The sequence below is a fragment of the Euphorbia lathyris genome, chromosome 5 (genome assembly GCF_963576675.1).
Source record: "Euphorbia lathyris chromosome 5, ddEupLath1.1, whole genome shotgun sequence".
NCBI classification, from domain to species: domain Eukaryota; kingdom Viridiplantae; phylum Streptophyta; class Magnoliopsida; order Malpighiales; family Euphorbiaceae; genus Euphorbia; species Euphorbia lathyris.
The window spans coordinates 63,464,259-63,482,397 of record NC_088914.1 but is presented as its reverse complement, the minus strand read 5'-3'; the positions used below and the strand labels follow the sequence as shown (position 1 = coordinate 63,482,397).

Below are 18,139 nucleotides of genomic sequence, written 5' to 3'. Positions count from 1 at the left end.
ATCATAACATTATCAAAATTTACAACAATAATTATAACATTAAAATAATAACATTATCAAAATTTACAACAAAATTGCAACAATAATTCAAATCCTAAACCCTAAGCCTCAGGAATTTGCTAAGAAGTTAAGAAGCAAAGGAAGTTCAGAAGGAGCTAGAACATTGAAGTGCTTCCAGGCTTTACAGAAACAAGAAAATTTGGCGGCGTCATACAAAATTAATGGCCTTTGGGATGATAATGGTGATTTTTCTTTTCTTTTCAAGAAATAATCCAAGAAAAATCGGCAGGTTCACCATCTTCATCACATCCCAATCACCCCTTAGTGTGATTGATGTCTTTGTATTCAAGATAAACGGATCACTATGATTGATGTTTTTGTATTCAACCTTCATAAAAATTAAGTAATTTTAGGGAAATAATGAAAGAAACGCTTTACAGAGAGAGGATCTGCGAAGCAAAAGACACTTGAAAATGATGATTTTTACTTTGCAAAATGAGTTTGCGTCACATTTTGCGAAATCTGCGAAGCAAACTTTACCTGGAAAAGGATGATTTTGCTTCGTATAATCGCTTTCTGCGAAGCAAAATCATCATTTTCCAGATGATTTTCTGTTCGCAGACTTCGCAAAATGTGACGAAAACTCATTTTGCGAAGTAATTTCTGGAAAAAGATGAAGATGAAATAGTAGATACATATCTTATTTCCGTCTTTTGCCATTGAAATCGACAATAAACATATGATAAACGCAGAAGAACATCGAATAACCATGCATTCGATTCGCACAAGAAGAAAGAAACTAAGAGATGAACATGAAACACGAAGATGAAGAAACATCCTTCACAAAAACAGAGAGACAAAGAGAGGAACAAGAGACAAGACGATGGAGAAAATGGAGGTGATTCCCAACATATAAAGGAAGGGAGAAGATGAACCGATACACAAGAAGAATGAGGAGATGAAAGGTTGAAACCGATATAAAAGAAACGGAAAGATGAAAGGTTTGGGATATTTTGAAAAAGTCACAAATAAATAATCTAGATAGATAGATAGGTTTGGATAATTAGTCTAAATATGCAAATGTGCCTCCATTCCACGCATCCTCATTTTTCATTGGATCAAATACATAAATATCATAATTAAGTATAAAATTACAACTAATTCATATCACCAAACTTAATTCTTAATATGTCATTATTTTTTATATATTTTAATTTTACACCATAATTTAAAAATTCTAAATTTTACTTCATAAATCATAAATTTTAAAAAATATATTCTAAACTTCTAATTTATAAATTTTAAATCTTTAAAATATATTAAAAAGTAATGATTCTAACTAGTTTGATATAATCAGACTTTTAGTTCTGAATAGTTTTAAAAAAATGAATTTGTGTGTAATTTTCCCTTATTCATTTTTAAAGTCTTCAATACATCTGTTGTTCTTCTTCTCTATTTATGTTCTGTTGGCTTCCAAATCTGCGGCAGACTCTTTTCTTTAACATCCGAGAAGAAGAACATGACGACCAACAAAATCACCAAAACTATAACTTGTACTAACTTAACAATACTTACTATTGCCGCAGCTATCTTCCAAATGATCGGCCTCTTTCTCTTCGTCTTCGGTTTCTTCCCCGTCAAACCAGCTCTCTCTGGTGTCAGGTTTCGATCTTTCCTCAACTTCAAACAAATTCTTCATCATCAATTACTGGCAACTAAACTTCCAATTAATTAATGCTAGTGGCATCGAGAGCTACTACGAACCGGGTTCCACTTCAGTCCAGAATCCGAATGAGACAGCGAAGGCTCCACCTCATCAGCTGAAATCGTTATATCAGGTTTCTTTCATTTTCTGTCCAATGATTCTAACTATTACTTGGTCTTTTTAATATTCAATGCCCGATTTACTACAGTGTGTACGATATGCAGGGGCTCTCTGGAATTCCCCCTTTATTTGATCGGCTGATTCTGATGGTATGTAGTCATTTTCTATTTGTTGTCTTTAACATCATTTTGAGAGGAATTTTCAGTATCTCATGGACAAACCTGTCAGTTCAGGTTATTGATGGTCTTCCAGCAGAATTCGTACTTGGCAAGGATGGCCAGCCTCCGTCCAGGGATTTGATGGAAGCCATGCCTTATACTCGGTCATTACTATCTAATGGAATGGCGATTGGTTATCATGCTAAGGCGGCCCCTCCAACTGTTACAATGCCACGTTTGAAGGTGGGTTGTAATTGCCATCTTTTTAGCCCAACTGAACTATGTTTGCTTGTGCACTAATCTTCATTGGCACTTGATAGTAGGCCATGGTTTCTGGGGCAATTGGGGGTTTTCTGGATGTGGCTTTCAATTTTAACACGCAGGCTATGTTGGATGACAACCTTCTTGGTCAGTTGAAGTGAATACTATCATTGATTTGTTGTTGTTCTAAAATTGATGCTATTTTGGAGTTTGAGTTCATTATTTATTTATTTGTTGTTGCAGATCAGTTTTTTAGAATTGGTTGGAAGATGGTTATGCTTGGGGATGAAACATGGCTTAAGTTGTTTCCAGGATTGTTTGTGAGACATGATGGAGTGACCAGTTTTTTTGTAAGTTTATTTGCATAATTTAATAAATTTCTTTCCTACCAGTTTAAATTATATCTTTCACTCTAGATATTCCGCCATTTATATGGGTTGTAAAAGCTTGCACATTGTAATGAAGACTGTATGCCTACTAGTTGAAAGATGGAGAAAGGTTAAACTGGTTCCATATTCCTTAAGAAATCTCGAACCCACCTGACATTTATTGCCAGGTGAACAAAATATGAAATGCTGTTTAACTTTTGGTGTATGAATTGGCCTCCTTGCTTATTTTGTGAACTGTGAGTATGGCTTGTTAATGATACATTTTTCCCTTCTATTTAAATATTTTGTTACAGGTTAAGGACACTGTACAAGTAGATCATAATGTTTCACGGCATTTGGGAAATGAGCTTAGCAGAGATGACTGGAATCTTCTAGTAAGCATTTCTATTTTGGAGTCAATTGATAAGTTTGAATCTTGCAATTGAATTTATATCCCTTCTTCCTTGTAAGAGTTGTCAAAGGGCAATGCTAAGTGAATGGATAAATTCATCATAAAATAATTTGAAGAACAACTGCCCACGACTTCAGATAATATTTCCTTTTTCTTTTGTGGTCCTTATTTTATATAAACTATTCTAGAATTTCCAACAGATTCTTCAGATACTGTAATTACGAAGGCTATGCTACAACTTAGGATGTTGATTGTGTAGAACCTCTCTACCATAATGTTTTGTCATTTATATATTTAATCTACTTACAATATCCATGTGCTATTTGGTTGTCCTCTTTTTCTCATCCTTGTCATCTTCAGCTTCTCTTTCAAGTAAAGGGGATGCAGAGAACTGATTGAGAATCAGGTCGATGTCATATTTTATTACAAGGGAAATTGAAGCAAAATCGAATGCAGCTCACAAGGCTAAAAGAGAAAGAACGTGGTGGTGTAAAATATATATGGAAAATATGTTGATTTGTTGGGTAAATTTTTTTGGAACGATCTTGACCTGGATGGTTCTTTGTTGAGTTTGTTTGCTACATCCCGAAACGACTAGTCTGTACTCACGTTAATGTTGCCCTTCAGGTTTAAGCATCAAACTGGGCAGCTATATGTGGGCGTAACTAATTCTTTTCCGGTTCCTTGTATTTCCACCTACGACTTCAAATCTCTTTCACAGTTTGATATGCATTTTGAGGATATTTAGTTCACTTTATATTAACTACTTTCTTGTGGAATGGGGGAAATTTAGAGCATTTGTCATTTGTTAGATATCTATGTTGTGCCTTTTGTAGTTGAGTATTCTTTCATTTAATTATAATATTTTGAGGCATGTGCTAAATTATCATTTGATTATTTTTTTTTGCTGTATTTTGTTGCTAGATTCTTCATTACCTAGGCTTGGATCATGTTGGACATATTGGTGGCCGCAGCAGGTATTGCCTTCTATATTTGCATTGGTTCTTCTATCATTAAGAATTCATGACTTTCATTTCTCGAGCTTCACTCAAATTTTTATTGAAGTGCTTTAGTTTCTTGATGGGCCCAAAACTAAAGGAGATGGATGAAGCAGTGAAGATGATTCATTTGAGTACTGTTAATACTCATAATAATAATCAAGGACAGACACTTCTGGTTCGTACTACCTTATTCTCCTGTTAAGTCTTAGTAGTTTAGAATAGCATTATAGAAGTACTAGCCCTATCATTTAGAACATGTATGTTCAGTACTGCTAATAGTCAACATTGATTGATGTTCATGGGGTTCTCTTTATTACAAAAAAAAAGATCGTTAGGTAGACCATTGAATTGAAAAGCTAGTTCATAGCTCAAAAGATACCCCCACCACAAGTAACAACTGGACAACTGTTAATAATACAACTCTCAGTTTAAGTGTAGATGTTGTAATGAATTCTATTTCTAGACTGAGATTCTTGCAGATACATGATAAAGTTTATGCAATATACCTCTTCATTGAGATATATGATTGTTAGTTGGCATTTCCCTCTCCAGCCTTGGCTTGTTTCCAGTCTACTGCTGATACTGTCATCAATATAGATCCATATATTAAGTTCAGTTATCATATCACGTATGTATTTTGTTTTACATCTTATATAGGTGGTGGTAAGTGATCATGGCATGACGGACAGTGGTAATCATGGGGGCTCTTCATTTGAAGAAACTGATTCCTTAGCTCTTTTTATTGGCCTGAAAAAGGATGTCTCTGAATATGCATCAGCTAGTTATAACTCTGTTCTCCAGGTATAAGATTATAAAACCTTTTTGGTTAGTTCTTTTTTCATTTGCTCACTTCACTTCACTATAAATTTAATAATGTATGGTCTAAATTGCATTTTCTTCAGTCCCAAGATATAAATGACAATTCTTGTGATTAAAATTTTAGTTGTAATACATTATCCATAAAATAAATTTATGTTCTCAGCAGATTTCGATATTTCAACTGGATAGCCATTACTATGCTATATTTGCTTGGATATCAACCTTTATTTATTTTTTGTTTCCTTTTTCTTCCTTTCTACCGGCAATGTTTTCTTGTTCTCTTCCCAAAATTTCTGTTTCCTTTTTCTCCTTGGAGTATTTCTGTTGTTTGTTGCCATAATTCTCTTAGATGTATATGCATGGCAACTAATTTCTGATAGAACTTGTTCACCTAATTGTTTATCTAGTATTCCCTTTGGGACATACCAAAATAGTTGTCATGTGAAAGAAAAGTTACTATTGCATGCATGGTTCTCATAATGGAACTTTCTTATCATACATTGTTTTCCCAACAGAATGAAAATTTCTACCCTTTCTGCCACCAGAATTCTTCCTAGTTTCCAAAAGTAGCAGAAGCTTGCTCTCTGAATGTGACTAAAATCTCAATTTGTTTTTGTTTGGAAATGGAGGAAGAACTAATCATAAAGGCAATATGCAACGATGTGAATAGTTGCAAATAATGGATATTTGAATATCATATGGCTGCTTTCTGAACAAGAGCAAACTCTTGGTGATTTTCATGTAATAAAGTCAGAGTAACGTAAGGCACCGTTTGTTTGCCGGAAAATATTGTGCACGAAAATATTTTCCTGATTTTCCGCTATTTATTTGCTTAAGAAAATAAGTCAATGGAAAATTTTACGCCAGTCAACAGAAAAATTTATGAAGAAAGTGATGAAAATGTTTTACCCTCTTTAAAAGAGTGAAACATTTTCCTAAGCTTTTGGAACCCTACTCCGTTCCTTCTTATCCTTTTGAAAACTATAGCCATCCATCACTTTTTTCCCAATTGCCGTTGCTGCAGCCGAACACCGGAAAATATTTTATTTTCCAACACAAAATTTTCACCTACCCAATATTTTCCAAAACACAATGTTTTCCGACAAACAAACGGGGCCTAACTAAGATGATTCTAAGTAGTTTATACCTTTGAAAATGATGAAAGTTTTTGGTGATATTTTTAAAAGAAGGTTCATTTCTCAAGTTGCTTTCCTTGTGTTTTAGTAACTGTGACAAATATGCTTCTATTTTGTATCTATTTACTTCTATTCTACTTGTGTGCAACTAATATTTCAACCGGTAGCTCATGACTTAATTGTGCCAGGTTGACATTGCTCCAACATTAGCTCTTCTATTTGGTGTGCCAATTCCTAAGAACAATGTTGGCGTTCTCATTTCAGAAACTTTTGATTCGTTACCAGGTTAGCACAATGTGTTTGCTCGTATGTGGCTAACATTTGGAAGCGCTGGCTTTATTGTCATCAATTATTATGTAGGCAAATTTATTCAGTGATAATACACGAGATTTTTTTTTCTATGTCAGACTATGATAATATTAGTGGAAATACATCTAGTCTCTGTAAGAGGACATTAAGACCTAGCAGAAGTGCTTGCCTTTGGATGGGTCTTGTTATAGTATGAACATATGTGAACATAGCTTGTTGCAACAGAAGAACTTTAGGATTAATCAACATAACAGAGCAATTATAAAGATTAGTGTATTTTTCCAGTTCCTATCCTCATTCTTGTATATGAACTCTCTATCTTTCAATATATAAAATGAAGTAGTTTCTCCCAAAGTGACGTTATTGGAGCCTTATTGAGCTTTTGGGTTTTGAGTCTGCCCTAGAGAGCAGCCACTCTAGCTCTTGTTTTTCTGGACTTCTGTTTTGTTGACCACCACCATTGGAAGATGACCGAATTCTTGGTGCATGGTCGCATGTCCAACATCTTCTTGCACTCTAATCACTTTCTTTAGCCTTTCCCTCCATTTCTGGCAATAATCTTATGTCAGTTTTTTCTTTGGTTGTTGACTTTATACTCCTGCTGTGTGTGTGGGTTGCTGTACTACTTTGCTTTTGCTTTATTTCTTCTTGGATACTTGCTACCGTCTCTTCATAATGATGATTTCTTCTTGGTACTCAATTCTTTGTTAAAGACTGAGTTTCGGTTCAGTGGTTGGCTGATACTTTGCATAAGATCGCCTTGTTTCTTCGTGTTTAGACTTCTTTTACCTCGGTGAACAACTTTGTGGGTAAAGTTCATTTCTGATTTTATCATTACTGCTTCAGTGTCAGATTGTTCAAGTTTAGAAGGTCATCCTCACTGTTGTTTTGAGCTAGTATAAATAACTATGTGGCTTATTCTTCGACAGTCACTTCCTCTAGTCTCCTATCACTTCTTTTGGTCTCATCTCACCTAACAACTAGTTGATGTCTTTACTAAAGTTTCGCCGAGCTACCTATATCTGTAACAAGCTGGGCATGATTGTCATCTTTGCTCCAGCTTGAGGGGGAGTGTTATAGTATGAACATATGTGAACATAGCTAGTTGCAATAGAAGAATTTTAAGGGCAATCAATGGAGCAATTATAGGGATTAGTGTATTTGTCCACTTCCTATCCTCATTCTCGTATATGAACTTTTTTATCTTTCAATATATAAAATGGAGTAGATCTCTCCCAAACTAACAGGTCTTACTCTTCAGTTATATGTTTGTTTATTTTATGGTGGTTTGTCATTACATACTTATTAGCCTCATGTTTGTTTATAGCATGGAGAATAGCGAGTAAATCCTACTAAATCCTAGTTTCTTTATACATATATATATATAATGCTTAATTATCTTTTTATTGCCATAAAGTACAGAGGGGACGCGTAATGCGACCGGGCCGCCCTAAAAAAGTACAGAGGCAAGTGTAAAGTCATGCTTTCACCCATTTGAAGGGAATAAAAGTAACAATAAGGATTATAAAGTGCATATGTTCATCAAGTTAGATAGAATAGAAAGCATTTGAGTATCATCATTATCCTATTGGCAAGTCAAATTTTATGGCAATCTATTAGAGCATCTCCAACGGCCTCTTAAGTTGACTCTTAAGTTAAAATTTAAGGAGGTAGAATAAAAAATCAGCTCCAACAGCCTTTTAGTGGCTCCTCAAATCACTAAGAGCCTCTCCATCCTCTCTATTAATAGAGAGCCTCTCTCCGCCTCTTAGTGCCTCTTAACTTAATTTTTTATTAATAATTTATTATCGATGAGTCTCTCTCCTCACACTATTGGTAAATATAACAATAAATAATAATTTTAATAATAAAATAATAAATAAGGAGTGAATATAATATATCTTAGTCACTCTTAAATCACTAAGAGTCAATTATTTATATTATTTTTAGAGAGTTCACTAAGAGTCTCTTGGAGATGGTCTTAGTCATTACTTTTGGATGAACATAGTATGAAAAAATTGTTTTCACAAAGGTTGATGCATTGATGCTTGTAACTTATGCTTAATGTTTTGTTGGTTTTTGCAAATTGATTATGTATTATCAACGAGGAACTTAAGAACTAGTTTTTGAATGGTTGGGTTGATGAGTTATTCAGCATTTGGCTCTCTAGAGTTAGTAGTTAAAGTTCAAAGTTCCTTGCTTTGTTGACTAAGAAATTCTCTCTGTATACTTTGTGTATTTTTGTTAGAGATAATAAAAACTATTCTTAGAACCTTACCTATTGGCTTAATTTTGTGGGTTGAATGGTTCTTTAACATAGTATTGGAGCCTCTTAAACCTAGAAGTCTAGAGTTAGCATCTTGGAAGACCCATTTATCAATGAAATTTCAGTTTAAGGTAGAGCAAGTTTGTGCTTCTACTTGCTTCAAGTCCCAAGGAGTAGTCGCATGCTGAGATGTGTCAAAGATGATATACAATTATTCTTGGAAGCATCTATTAGCTTAAACTTGTGTGTTCAATGGCTCTTTGACCATTTTTATTATGGCACTTGATCTTTACTCTTTTGGCGTTGAATCTCGTTTTAACAATTCACAAGACTGTTGTTGCTGATATGGTGCATTTATATTTGATGGACCAGTCAATTTTCAGGAGTTAACTCCGTCAACATTTTACATTCTGCAACTGGTTGTTGATTTCTACCTTTGGATTTTTTTCCGTCTTTTTGAGGAGAATTTGGTATTTCTAAATATTTTAAGGATTTTTATAGGCCTTAATGGAGAGTGTTTGCTGAAAGAATGCACTAGAAGTTACTTTGGAATTATCCTTTTTATGTTTTATGGATTGTTTGGATCTAGAGGAACGCATGCATTTCTAAGAGCAGTTCTGTTCTTCGACTTGTAGGATAAGGTGGTTACCTCAGCTCTATGGGGCATCTGTTTTAAAGGATTTAGGTGGGTGTCATTGAGTGTTATTTGCAAGTGTAATTACTAGCGACATAGTTTTCTGGTCACTAAAACAGTGCTCAAGATATTTATTTTAGGCAAAGCACAAAGGCACTGAACTGGAATTATTTATTTTGTTTTTTTCCCATTCAGGAACTCAATCGCAAAGAATCAGGCACTCAGATAGATATTGCAAAAATCTAGACAATCATGATATTATTATCCTTAAACTCTATCAATTATCATCACATAAGGACAATTTGTAATGTATAATTCATAAAATCAGTAACCAGTACGAGGCACGCTAGCTTAATGGAATACTTCCACGTTTGCAGCATTCTTAGTTTTTTCATGTATTAGGTACTTGGCACAGGGGCAGTTGAGTTTAATCTAAATAGAACATGCGCTGGTTGCTTTCTAGATTCTATAGGAAGATGCATATCTCTGGGACCATGAACTTCGTTATTACAATTGGCATAACATGTCCAACCATTCTGAATGTAGCTTTATACTTGTGTACTGCTTGACATTATAAATTCTGTATCCGTTTTTGCTTTATTTTTGGTGATTTCAGATCATCAAAGGCTAAGGGCCCTTGAGTTGAATTCCTGGCAGTTACTAAGACTAGTGGAAGCACAATTACCTGGTTTATCTTGTGGAAATATCCCATTTGATGGCTTTAGTGTTGGTATGGGGTCTGGAAGGGGGGAATGCAGCAGTAGCAAGGTGGAAAGGGAAATTTGTTGCTTATATATGAATGCTTCAAATCTTCACCGTTCCTGGAAGTCTAAGAAAGAATTGGGGTATGTTCTATAATATTCATGATACAAAGTTCTGTTGGTTAAATATATATATATAATAATAATATATATGTTCTTGTATCTGCATTGATTTCTGTACAATTTATGTTTGTATTAATACTTCTTTTTACTTTGTTATAATTCTTACATAGGTCCTCAAGTAGTGATGATTTTAGCAGAACTGTTGCAGCATATTACGAGTTCCTGGAAACTGCAAGTAATTGGTTATCTCGGAGAGTCACTGATGTATGTATATTTTCTGTTTGATTTGGCTACATATCTTCCCCAGCAAAAGTGACCCCCCCCAGAAAGGTTGTGAACCATATGAATTCTTATGTCTTGTTTCTTTTGTTCTTTGGCAGAAACCTGTTCCCTTACTAGCCTTTGGCATTGTGGCAATGGCCATATCAAGTCTGATATTCTTGGGGATTATAATCTGCATGAACAGGGAAGTTTATTGTGGAGAGGAACGGTACCTTTGTAGCTCCCGTAAACGTGAGGATGGGAGGTGTTTGGAAGAGATTTTTGTTTCAGGTGTTGTTTTGATCCTTGTTTTGAGTATGGGTTCAAGTTCTATGGTAGAGGAAGAGCAATATATGTGGAATTTTTTCATATCTACAGTGTTTCTTTTATTATTTCGGAGAGCAGTACAGTCTCTTGCTGAGAGGAGTGGAATTGCATTAGGTTTGAATAAAAGAAGTAGTTTTCAACTTTGCTCCATCTTTGTGCTTCTTATTTCTGGAAGAGTTTTGAGGGGTTGGCATCAGGGTGGTGTAAATTGGAGTCATCTTCCAGACATTTCAAAGTGGCTTGAACAAACTATGCGTGATAATATACGACTAATTCAGCTACTCTCTGGCCTCCTAGTGATCAGTTTAGGATTTATCACTTTATATTTGTTTAGATATATGAAAACAGTTGTTCAAGCAGTTGGATTTTGTTTACTTATACCTGGATTACTGGTTTTACTGCATATGATGGAGTTCAAAAACAATTCGATTGTGTCATCTATTTACCAGGCCACAATTTTGGCTCAGATAATCTACATAATTCTCACTGTTGTGACAATTTGCGCTGTTGTAGCCTTACCATGGATTATTCCCATTTCGGTATCTAATACATCTTCTAGACATAATACCAACTCATCGTCTTTAGTTTCCATTGACATTCAATACAATTATCCACTCTTGGAGTTTAGAGATTCTTCATATCTAATCGGCTTGACATACATGATATGTTGGTGTCTTCTGCAATTGTTGCTCCAACAACCAATCAATTCAATGCCTGTCCTTTTGCTTCTCATGCAAATCTTGACCAGCATGCTCTATTATTCCTATGGCAGGCCACGGAATAAGGAATGGCTTGAGGTGAGTTTTTATATCTTTTTTTTTTTAAGATAAACATTTGAAAATGATGGCAACAAGTTAATGGATTGTAATCAAAGTTTATTGGTTATATATTTGTTAAGGATAATATTTAACATATGTTAGCATGATTCTCATTGACTATGATTAAGTAGATTGATTGTCTAACCAGCTATAAAATGAGTGAGGGAGAAGTTTGAAACTATAAAATTAGTGAAAAAACTATCTGAAAGTTGGGTTTGTAGAAGCCTTGTTCATTTGAAGTTGAGACGACTCTTTTATCTTTTTAAACTTCTTTCTGACTGATTTAGGAACACCTTCTGTATTCCCAATAGGATGTATTTGCACTCTAAAGATATTGTAAATTATTTAGTTAGATGTTTAGTTGATAAATTGATTTATGTGCTGATAAAAATTCGGTTTCTTTTCTAATGGCTGACTGCATATCAAGTACTAATATTGGGCACTTTGTTTTTCCTCTTGTGCCCTCTTAGGTTGCTCTGTTGTATTACATGGGAATGGCAGGACACTTTGCTCTAGGGAACAGCAACTCTTTGGCCACAATTGATGTTGCAGGAGCTTTTATTGTACAGACTCATTCTTATTACCTGTTATAGTTTGTTAATCCGTTTTCAATGCCCATTTAGTATGCCGATGGTCTTTTTTACAGTATACTGGATTTAAGCTGTTGCTCATCTAATTGCATACAATTGTTTGCTTGATTTTCAGGGTCTTTCAAGTTACTCCACATTATTTTCTGGCATTCTGATGTTCCTTATCACCTATGCATCCCCTATGCTGATTCTTCTCAGCATGGTGATGTACATATCTGTGAAGGACACAAGCTATATCGATACTCCTCAACCTCCAGATTCAGGGAGTTTTCTGAAAATGATGATTGGTTTTCCTTGCCTAGTTCCACTCGGCCTGAATTCCATTCTGCTGACTGCATACACCATTGTATTGCTGCTGATGAGGAACCATTTGTTTGTGTGGAGCGTCTTCTCTCCCAAGTAAGTCTCTCTGGACATTCTTGCAACTAGTTATCAGTAGCTTATAAGATCGGATCCTAAGACATTTTAGGATTGTCATACATTAAAATCAGAAAAGTATTAGCCGCTGGATATTTTTCATAAGGTACCGAAAAGTTCAAAGGCCTGTGCTTGTGTCTATATAGTTGATGAATTTTGCTAAGATGCCACCTGTACCAATATACACCATTTATGGTTAAGTAATGGTCTTCAGGTACTTATACGTGTGTGCGACAACCGTGTGCGTCTACGTCGGGGTGTTTGTGGTGGCTGCAACTGAGACTTACATATATTTTGTGGTAGCCCTTCGGAGGAAGAGGAAGATTAAGGTGACAATCAATGATGGGACTAGATAGAGCTCCACATGCCAACAGAAGAAACTCCGTTTTGATCTTGAAACATTTTTTAACATTAATTATTATTAGTTATTATTTTTTTGGAAAGATATAGTATGATACATACAGGAAGCTTCCCTTTTGTAGTTTGTCTAATATCGATTACATGTTGTTTATGAAACTTTAACTAATTTAGTGTATTTCCATATGCACCTCTCCAGTCTCAATTCAGATTTCTTCTAAATGATTGATATTCTACCAATTACAAACATGTGCAAGCATCTAGCTGAATGTAATCTGTATTCTCCATTTCAGTTTAAATGGCCCTACTGGTTATTTTTGTTTTCTCCCGTTATCGTTTCTGATGGGAATTCTGATGACCGTGATTTCGCTTTTTATGCTTTTTCGATTTTGGAGACTAATTAATTAGACTTTGATTGGATGGAGGGTTGAGAGAGGTTGGTAAAGGAAGGTAATGGTTTGAGTAGGAATGTTTGGGAGGAATGTATGGATTTATAAAGTTTTATACTTTACCTTTTAACTTGTTTGGCAAATAATTAAATTATTGAAATGTGAAGCTGTAAATTTGAATTAAAAAGGAGAGATAATACCAGTATTAAAGAAATTGCATAAGGTAAAATTTGTAACATGAATTTTAAATCCTCCAAAACACTCCAATTTGGAGGATTAAAGAATTACAAGGAAGTTGGAGGGGTTGTAATATAAATCTTCGAGTAAATAATTATAAGGTTCCTATGTTTTTACTTAATTTACTATAAGGTCTATCATGTTATTATAAGGTTCTTATGTTTTACCTTAATCCACTCTTTAGTCCCTTTATTTATACAACGAAATTTTTATACTTATAAAAAACTTATCTTCTAGTTTTCAAATTTAATCAAAATAGGTTTAATGAAGTTTGTGTAGTATATATACAATGAAATTCTTATACTTATATTAATTATAAAAAATTTATATTTCTTTTTTTGACAACAAAAATTTATATTTCTTATTATCTTAAAGAAAATCACTTTTATAATTTTATATAGTTCTACTCTTATTTTCATAATTTTTATGATATTTATGATTCATATTTGTAATGAATAAGTTCTACACTACTAAATTAAAATTTATAATTATATGAAGATTAATAAAACAATTAACTAATATTGGAGAGAATATTATTACGAAGAAAAAGAAATATAAAATAGGAAAAACGGATATTTATCATTAAAACATATAGTAAAGGGTAATTTTGGTATTTAAAATTTTATTTTGTCTAATTTCACCATTCACTCAAATATAAGGACTAAAGAGTTGACGAAAATAAAAACTGAAGGACTATATAATTATTTCTAAAAATACAGGAACTAACTAGGGTATCATGTAAAAAACACAGGGAACCTTATAATGATTTATCCTAATTTTTTTTATATCCACCTAATTAACTTTCTTCTAAATAAGAGAAACTTTACTAATTTATTCTTTATTAATTTCTCCTAACTTCCTATGCAATCAAAATGCTAGACGGTAGTAGTGGTAGAGATGTAAACAGAGGCAGGGTAAGGATTACATTTTCCATTTTTGTTTTTTAGTCTATTGGGGATTCTTCATCTTCATCCTCGAAACCTAAATGGGTACAATTTTGTCCCAGTCCTCGTATGGATCCCTATTCCTCGTATCATTATGTTTTTCTCTCTCTCCATCTTCTTGACATTTGACACAGTATAACAACAAAAAAATAAGATTGAGTTTGAGTTGATAATACAAATCATAACGATGTTGATAGTTTTGATCTTAAACTAATTGTTGGCCCAAAATAAAATAAATTTTATTATATATATATAATGCTTGTTTGTCAATTTTAGGATATAGTTTTCATTGTATCTAGAAAATAATAAATATAATAAATACATTCGTAAATTCATCCCAAATACGCGAGGCGTACATCTTCATACGCGGGGCGTACTCCACACATCCGAAGACGTTCCACTTCAGAGACTCGTTTACGCGGAACGTACCCTTCCATACGCCACGCGTAAACGTCATCGACAAAACGCGCAAGCTTTAGAAGCCTTGATACGCAGGGCGTAACCGACATTACGCGGGGCGTATCCTTTCTTCCGGCAGCAGTTGGAAGCAGTCAACAGCAGTTAGTGGGAGTTGAAGAGGTTAAGTTAGTTGGTGATGTGGCAAGTTAGTGGGAGAGAATTTCAAGGGGTAGTTGGTGAATAATTACCAAAATACCACTGAATAATTACCAAAATGCCACTCTAAAATACTATAAATAGACCCCCTCCCCTTCATAAAAAAACACACTCAATCCAACACAACAAAACCCCTTCCTAAGGTCCCTTCCAATGCTCTCTAGTTCTTAGTTCTAGTTCTTAGTTCTTAAGTCCCTTTGTTCTTAGTTCTTCAAGTTCTTTCTCTTGTTCTTCATTTTTCTTAGCTTCAATTCCTTCTCTAGCTCTCCTTTAGCTTTAATTCAGTTTCCAATAGCCTCTTTCCAAGTTTTTTTTTTCTATTCAATTTAGCATTCCCAAGCCGTTATTTTGCTCAATTCCTAGCTAAAACTCTGTTTTCAAATCAATTTTCCAGATTCGTCCAACTATTTTCAAAGCCCGATTTCATCTGTTTAAAGTGATTTTTTGCTTTCAATCCCTTCGATAAAGTTGTTCCTAACGTCTTGAGTTTCGATCTAGTGTATTTATTTGCCCAATTCCGTGCCCAGAAACTCTATTTACAAGCCGATCTTTCCAGCCCAAATTCTTTTAGACATTCTGTTTCCAGAATTTTCCAGATTCGTCCAGTTATTTTCAACTCTCAATTTCGTCTACTTAGCATCCGTTTTAGCCTTCGATCCCTTATAGAAGTTTGTTCCTGACCTCCTGAAGTTAAATTTAGCCTATTTACTCATCCAATTCCGTGTTCTTAAGCGCCCAAACGAGCCTTCCGAAGTTAAAGGTTAAATCTGCCCCATTTGCCTACCACACGTTAGTCATTGCAAGAGTACATACCGTACGGGCCCGATCGACCACAGCTCTCCGAGAACTTCCAGCCGACACCAAAATTCAACATCAATCCGAGATAGCTATTGTGGCTCCGAGTTTGTTGTTGAATTCCAATTTATTTTAATTGCATTTCAATTCCTTGTATTTGATTTGTTTTTTCAATTCAATTGAATTAGCTATATGTTTAGTATAGAAATTCTTCAATTGTAATTCATTTTCAATTTCATGCTTACTTTGGACACATGTATTCAAACATCTATTCACATCAATAAAGTATCGATTTTTACCAAATCTCGTGTCAATTTCGCACTTTTCCTTTATTTTCTCGCCTTCAATTTATACGCTTAGCTTTAAAGAATAACTTATCTCGCAAAGTTTCTATAACGGCGCGAGAGACCCAAGAGGGACTTTTTCAATCCTTGCGTCACTCGCCAATCGTTTCGTTTAGATTTCAAGTTTTGGCGCGCAAATTCCATAAACTTAATCCTTTTAATTGAGAAGTAATCTTCTCTGGCACGCCCGCACCCTAACCACACGTGACAAGGTTGAAATTAGCATATTTCGAAAATATCGCTAACACTAATAAAGATAATACTCTTCTCTAGCAAAAACTAGAAGAAAATAATCCCGAGGCATGAACACCTTAGTCTCAAATGGACAATGTTTTATTTAATTTGATAAAAGTTTTCTTCTTTACAAAATGCTACGCTTTTATACCTCCTTAATCTTAGGATAAAAAAGACATAATACCCCCCAAGGCACTACTAGAACTTCTTAAGATATTAGGGATACAATGGATACAAATAACTTGATGGCAAAGTAGAAATTAAGCTAAATGGAAAAACATCAAATACATGGTGCAAAATAGTAATTAGCACATGTACAGGGATGCCAAAATTCGTAGAACTTGATGATGAAGTAATCTCACATGGCGTGTGACTCTAGGGACATGCCGTGTGGTCTAAAGCTCGAATAGTTCACACGATGAGTTGGAAACGTGACTGATTGTGTGGCTTTCTTCTAGACATATTCAAACTGGGACTTCGATAGTTCACATGTGAATTAAGATTCGAAAAGTAGAAATTCAACAAAAATCCCACACGACATGTGGTTGGGATCACACATCGTATGACCTTCCTTGCTCTGTTTTCTAGCTCATGCATATGTTCATACGACATGTTGCTGATCTCACACGTCGTGTGAGCCATGTATCAAGGGTTCTTCCACTTGCTTCATATTGATGCCCTCATCATTCTTTCCTTCCCGAAAGGATTTGGATATCAAGTCTCTTGTAGTGTACTCGAGAGGCGCATCCGGCTTGTAAGGACTCAAGTCACGTATATTGAAGGAGGAAGACGTCTTGTCCAACCAATTCAAAGTGCTATGTGGTAGACATTAGCATTGACTCGCTTGGTAACTTTGTACGGGCCATACTTCATCAGTTGAAGCTTGCTACTCGGCGCACTAGCTGGGCGCTCCTTACTCAAATATACTATGGCCTCATCCCCAACTTCAAACTGAACATCCATTTGGTGTGCATCAATCTTGGCCTTCAACTTTGTATTCCTATCTTTTAGCATCACTTTCACTTCATCATGCATTTGTTGGTAATCATGAGATAGATTTTGAGTGGGGATACTAACCTTGTTGCCCTTAGGTATGCTCACAAGGTCGAGGGTATGGTTGGGAACCTTCATGTAGACCATTTCAAATGGTGATTTTTTCAGCGCCCGAATGAACGACCCTGTTGTATACAAACTCGGCTTGAGCTATCACTAAATCCCACATTCTTGGCTTGTCCTTGCACTTACTTTTCAATAGGTTCCCAAAAGTCTAGTTCACCACCTCAATTTTCCCATCCGTTTCAAGGTGCACGGTGTGCTAAACTTCAAGGAAGTTTCGAACAACGTCCATAGGGTCCTCAAGAGATGGATTAGAAACTTAGTATCCTAGTCGGATAGGATACTCTTTGGTACCCCATGTAGTCTCAGTACGAAAGAAAATCTTGGCTATGGATGAAGCATCGTTGGTGTTTCGGTATGGGAGGAACTGTGCCATCTTCGAGAATCTGTCCACAACTACAAATATGGAGTCCATTCTGTTGGCCCAATATGACTATATAAATACTAGAGGGGGATGAATAGTGTCTATCACCCTTTTTAAAATTTTATCTTTTCACTTAAATAAATTTATGCTCAATATAACTAATTTGCACACTTGAAAATATTTGCGGAATTAGATGAATGTGCAAATTAAATATACGAAAAATGATCACAATTAAATATTTGCAGATAAATAAAAAGACAGTAATTAAAAGAGTAAGGATAGAAAAGTTTAGCCACAATGATTTATACAGGTTCAACA

At 34.9% G+C, this 18,139-nt stretch overlaps 1 protein-coding gene across 3 annotated transcripts; it reads left to right on the top strand.

Annotated features, from left to right (window-relative positions):
* The first annotated feature begins 1,433 nt into the window (after positions 1–1,433).
* Positions 1,434–12,975, top strand: LOC136229199 (uncharacterized). 3 transcript variants are annotated; one of them, XM_066017815.1, is made up of 17 exons: positions 1,434–1,662; positions 1,742–1,838; positions 1,930–1,974; positions 2,059–2,226; positions 2,307–2,391; positions 2,488–2,594; positions 2,927–3,007; positions 3,949–4,001; positions 4,098–4,200; positions 4,683–4,826; positions 6,169–6,265; positions 9,806–10,034; positions 10,184–10,277; positions 10,394–11,398; positions 11,890–11,982; positions 12,125–12,408; positions 12,641–12,975. In XM_066017815.1, the coding sequence occupies exons 1-17, from the start codon at positions 1,520–1,522 to the stop codon at positions 12,780–12,782; spliced, it is 2,970 nt and encodes a 989-aa protein (XP_065873887.1). In that variant the 5' UTR covers positions 1,434–1,519; the 3' UTR covers positions 12,783–12,975. The 3 variants fall into 3 exon arrangements, with proteins under 3 accessions (XP_065873887.1, XP_065873888.1, XP_065873889.1); XM_066017816.1 differs by lacking the exon at positions 1,434–1,662 and having other exon boundaries at positions 1,738–1,838; positions 1,914–1,974; XM_066017817.1 differs by lacking the exons at positions 1,434–1,662; positions 1,742–1,838; positions 1,930–1,974 and having other exon boundaries at positions 2,090–2,226; positions 2,304–2,391.
* Positions 12,976–18,139: the final 5,164 nt, after the last annotated feature.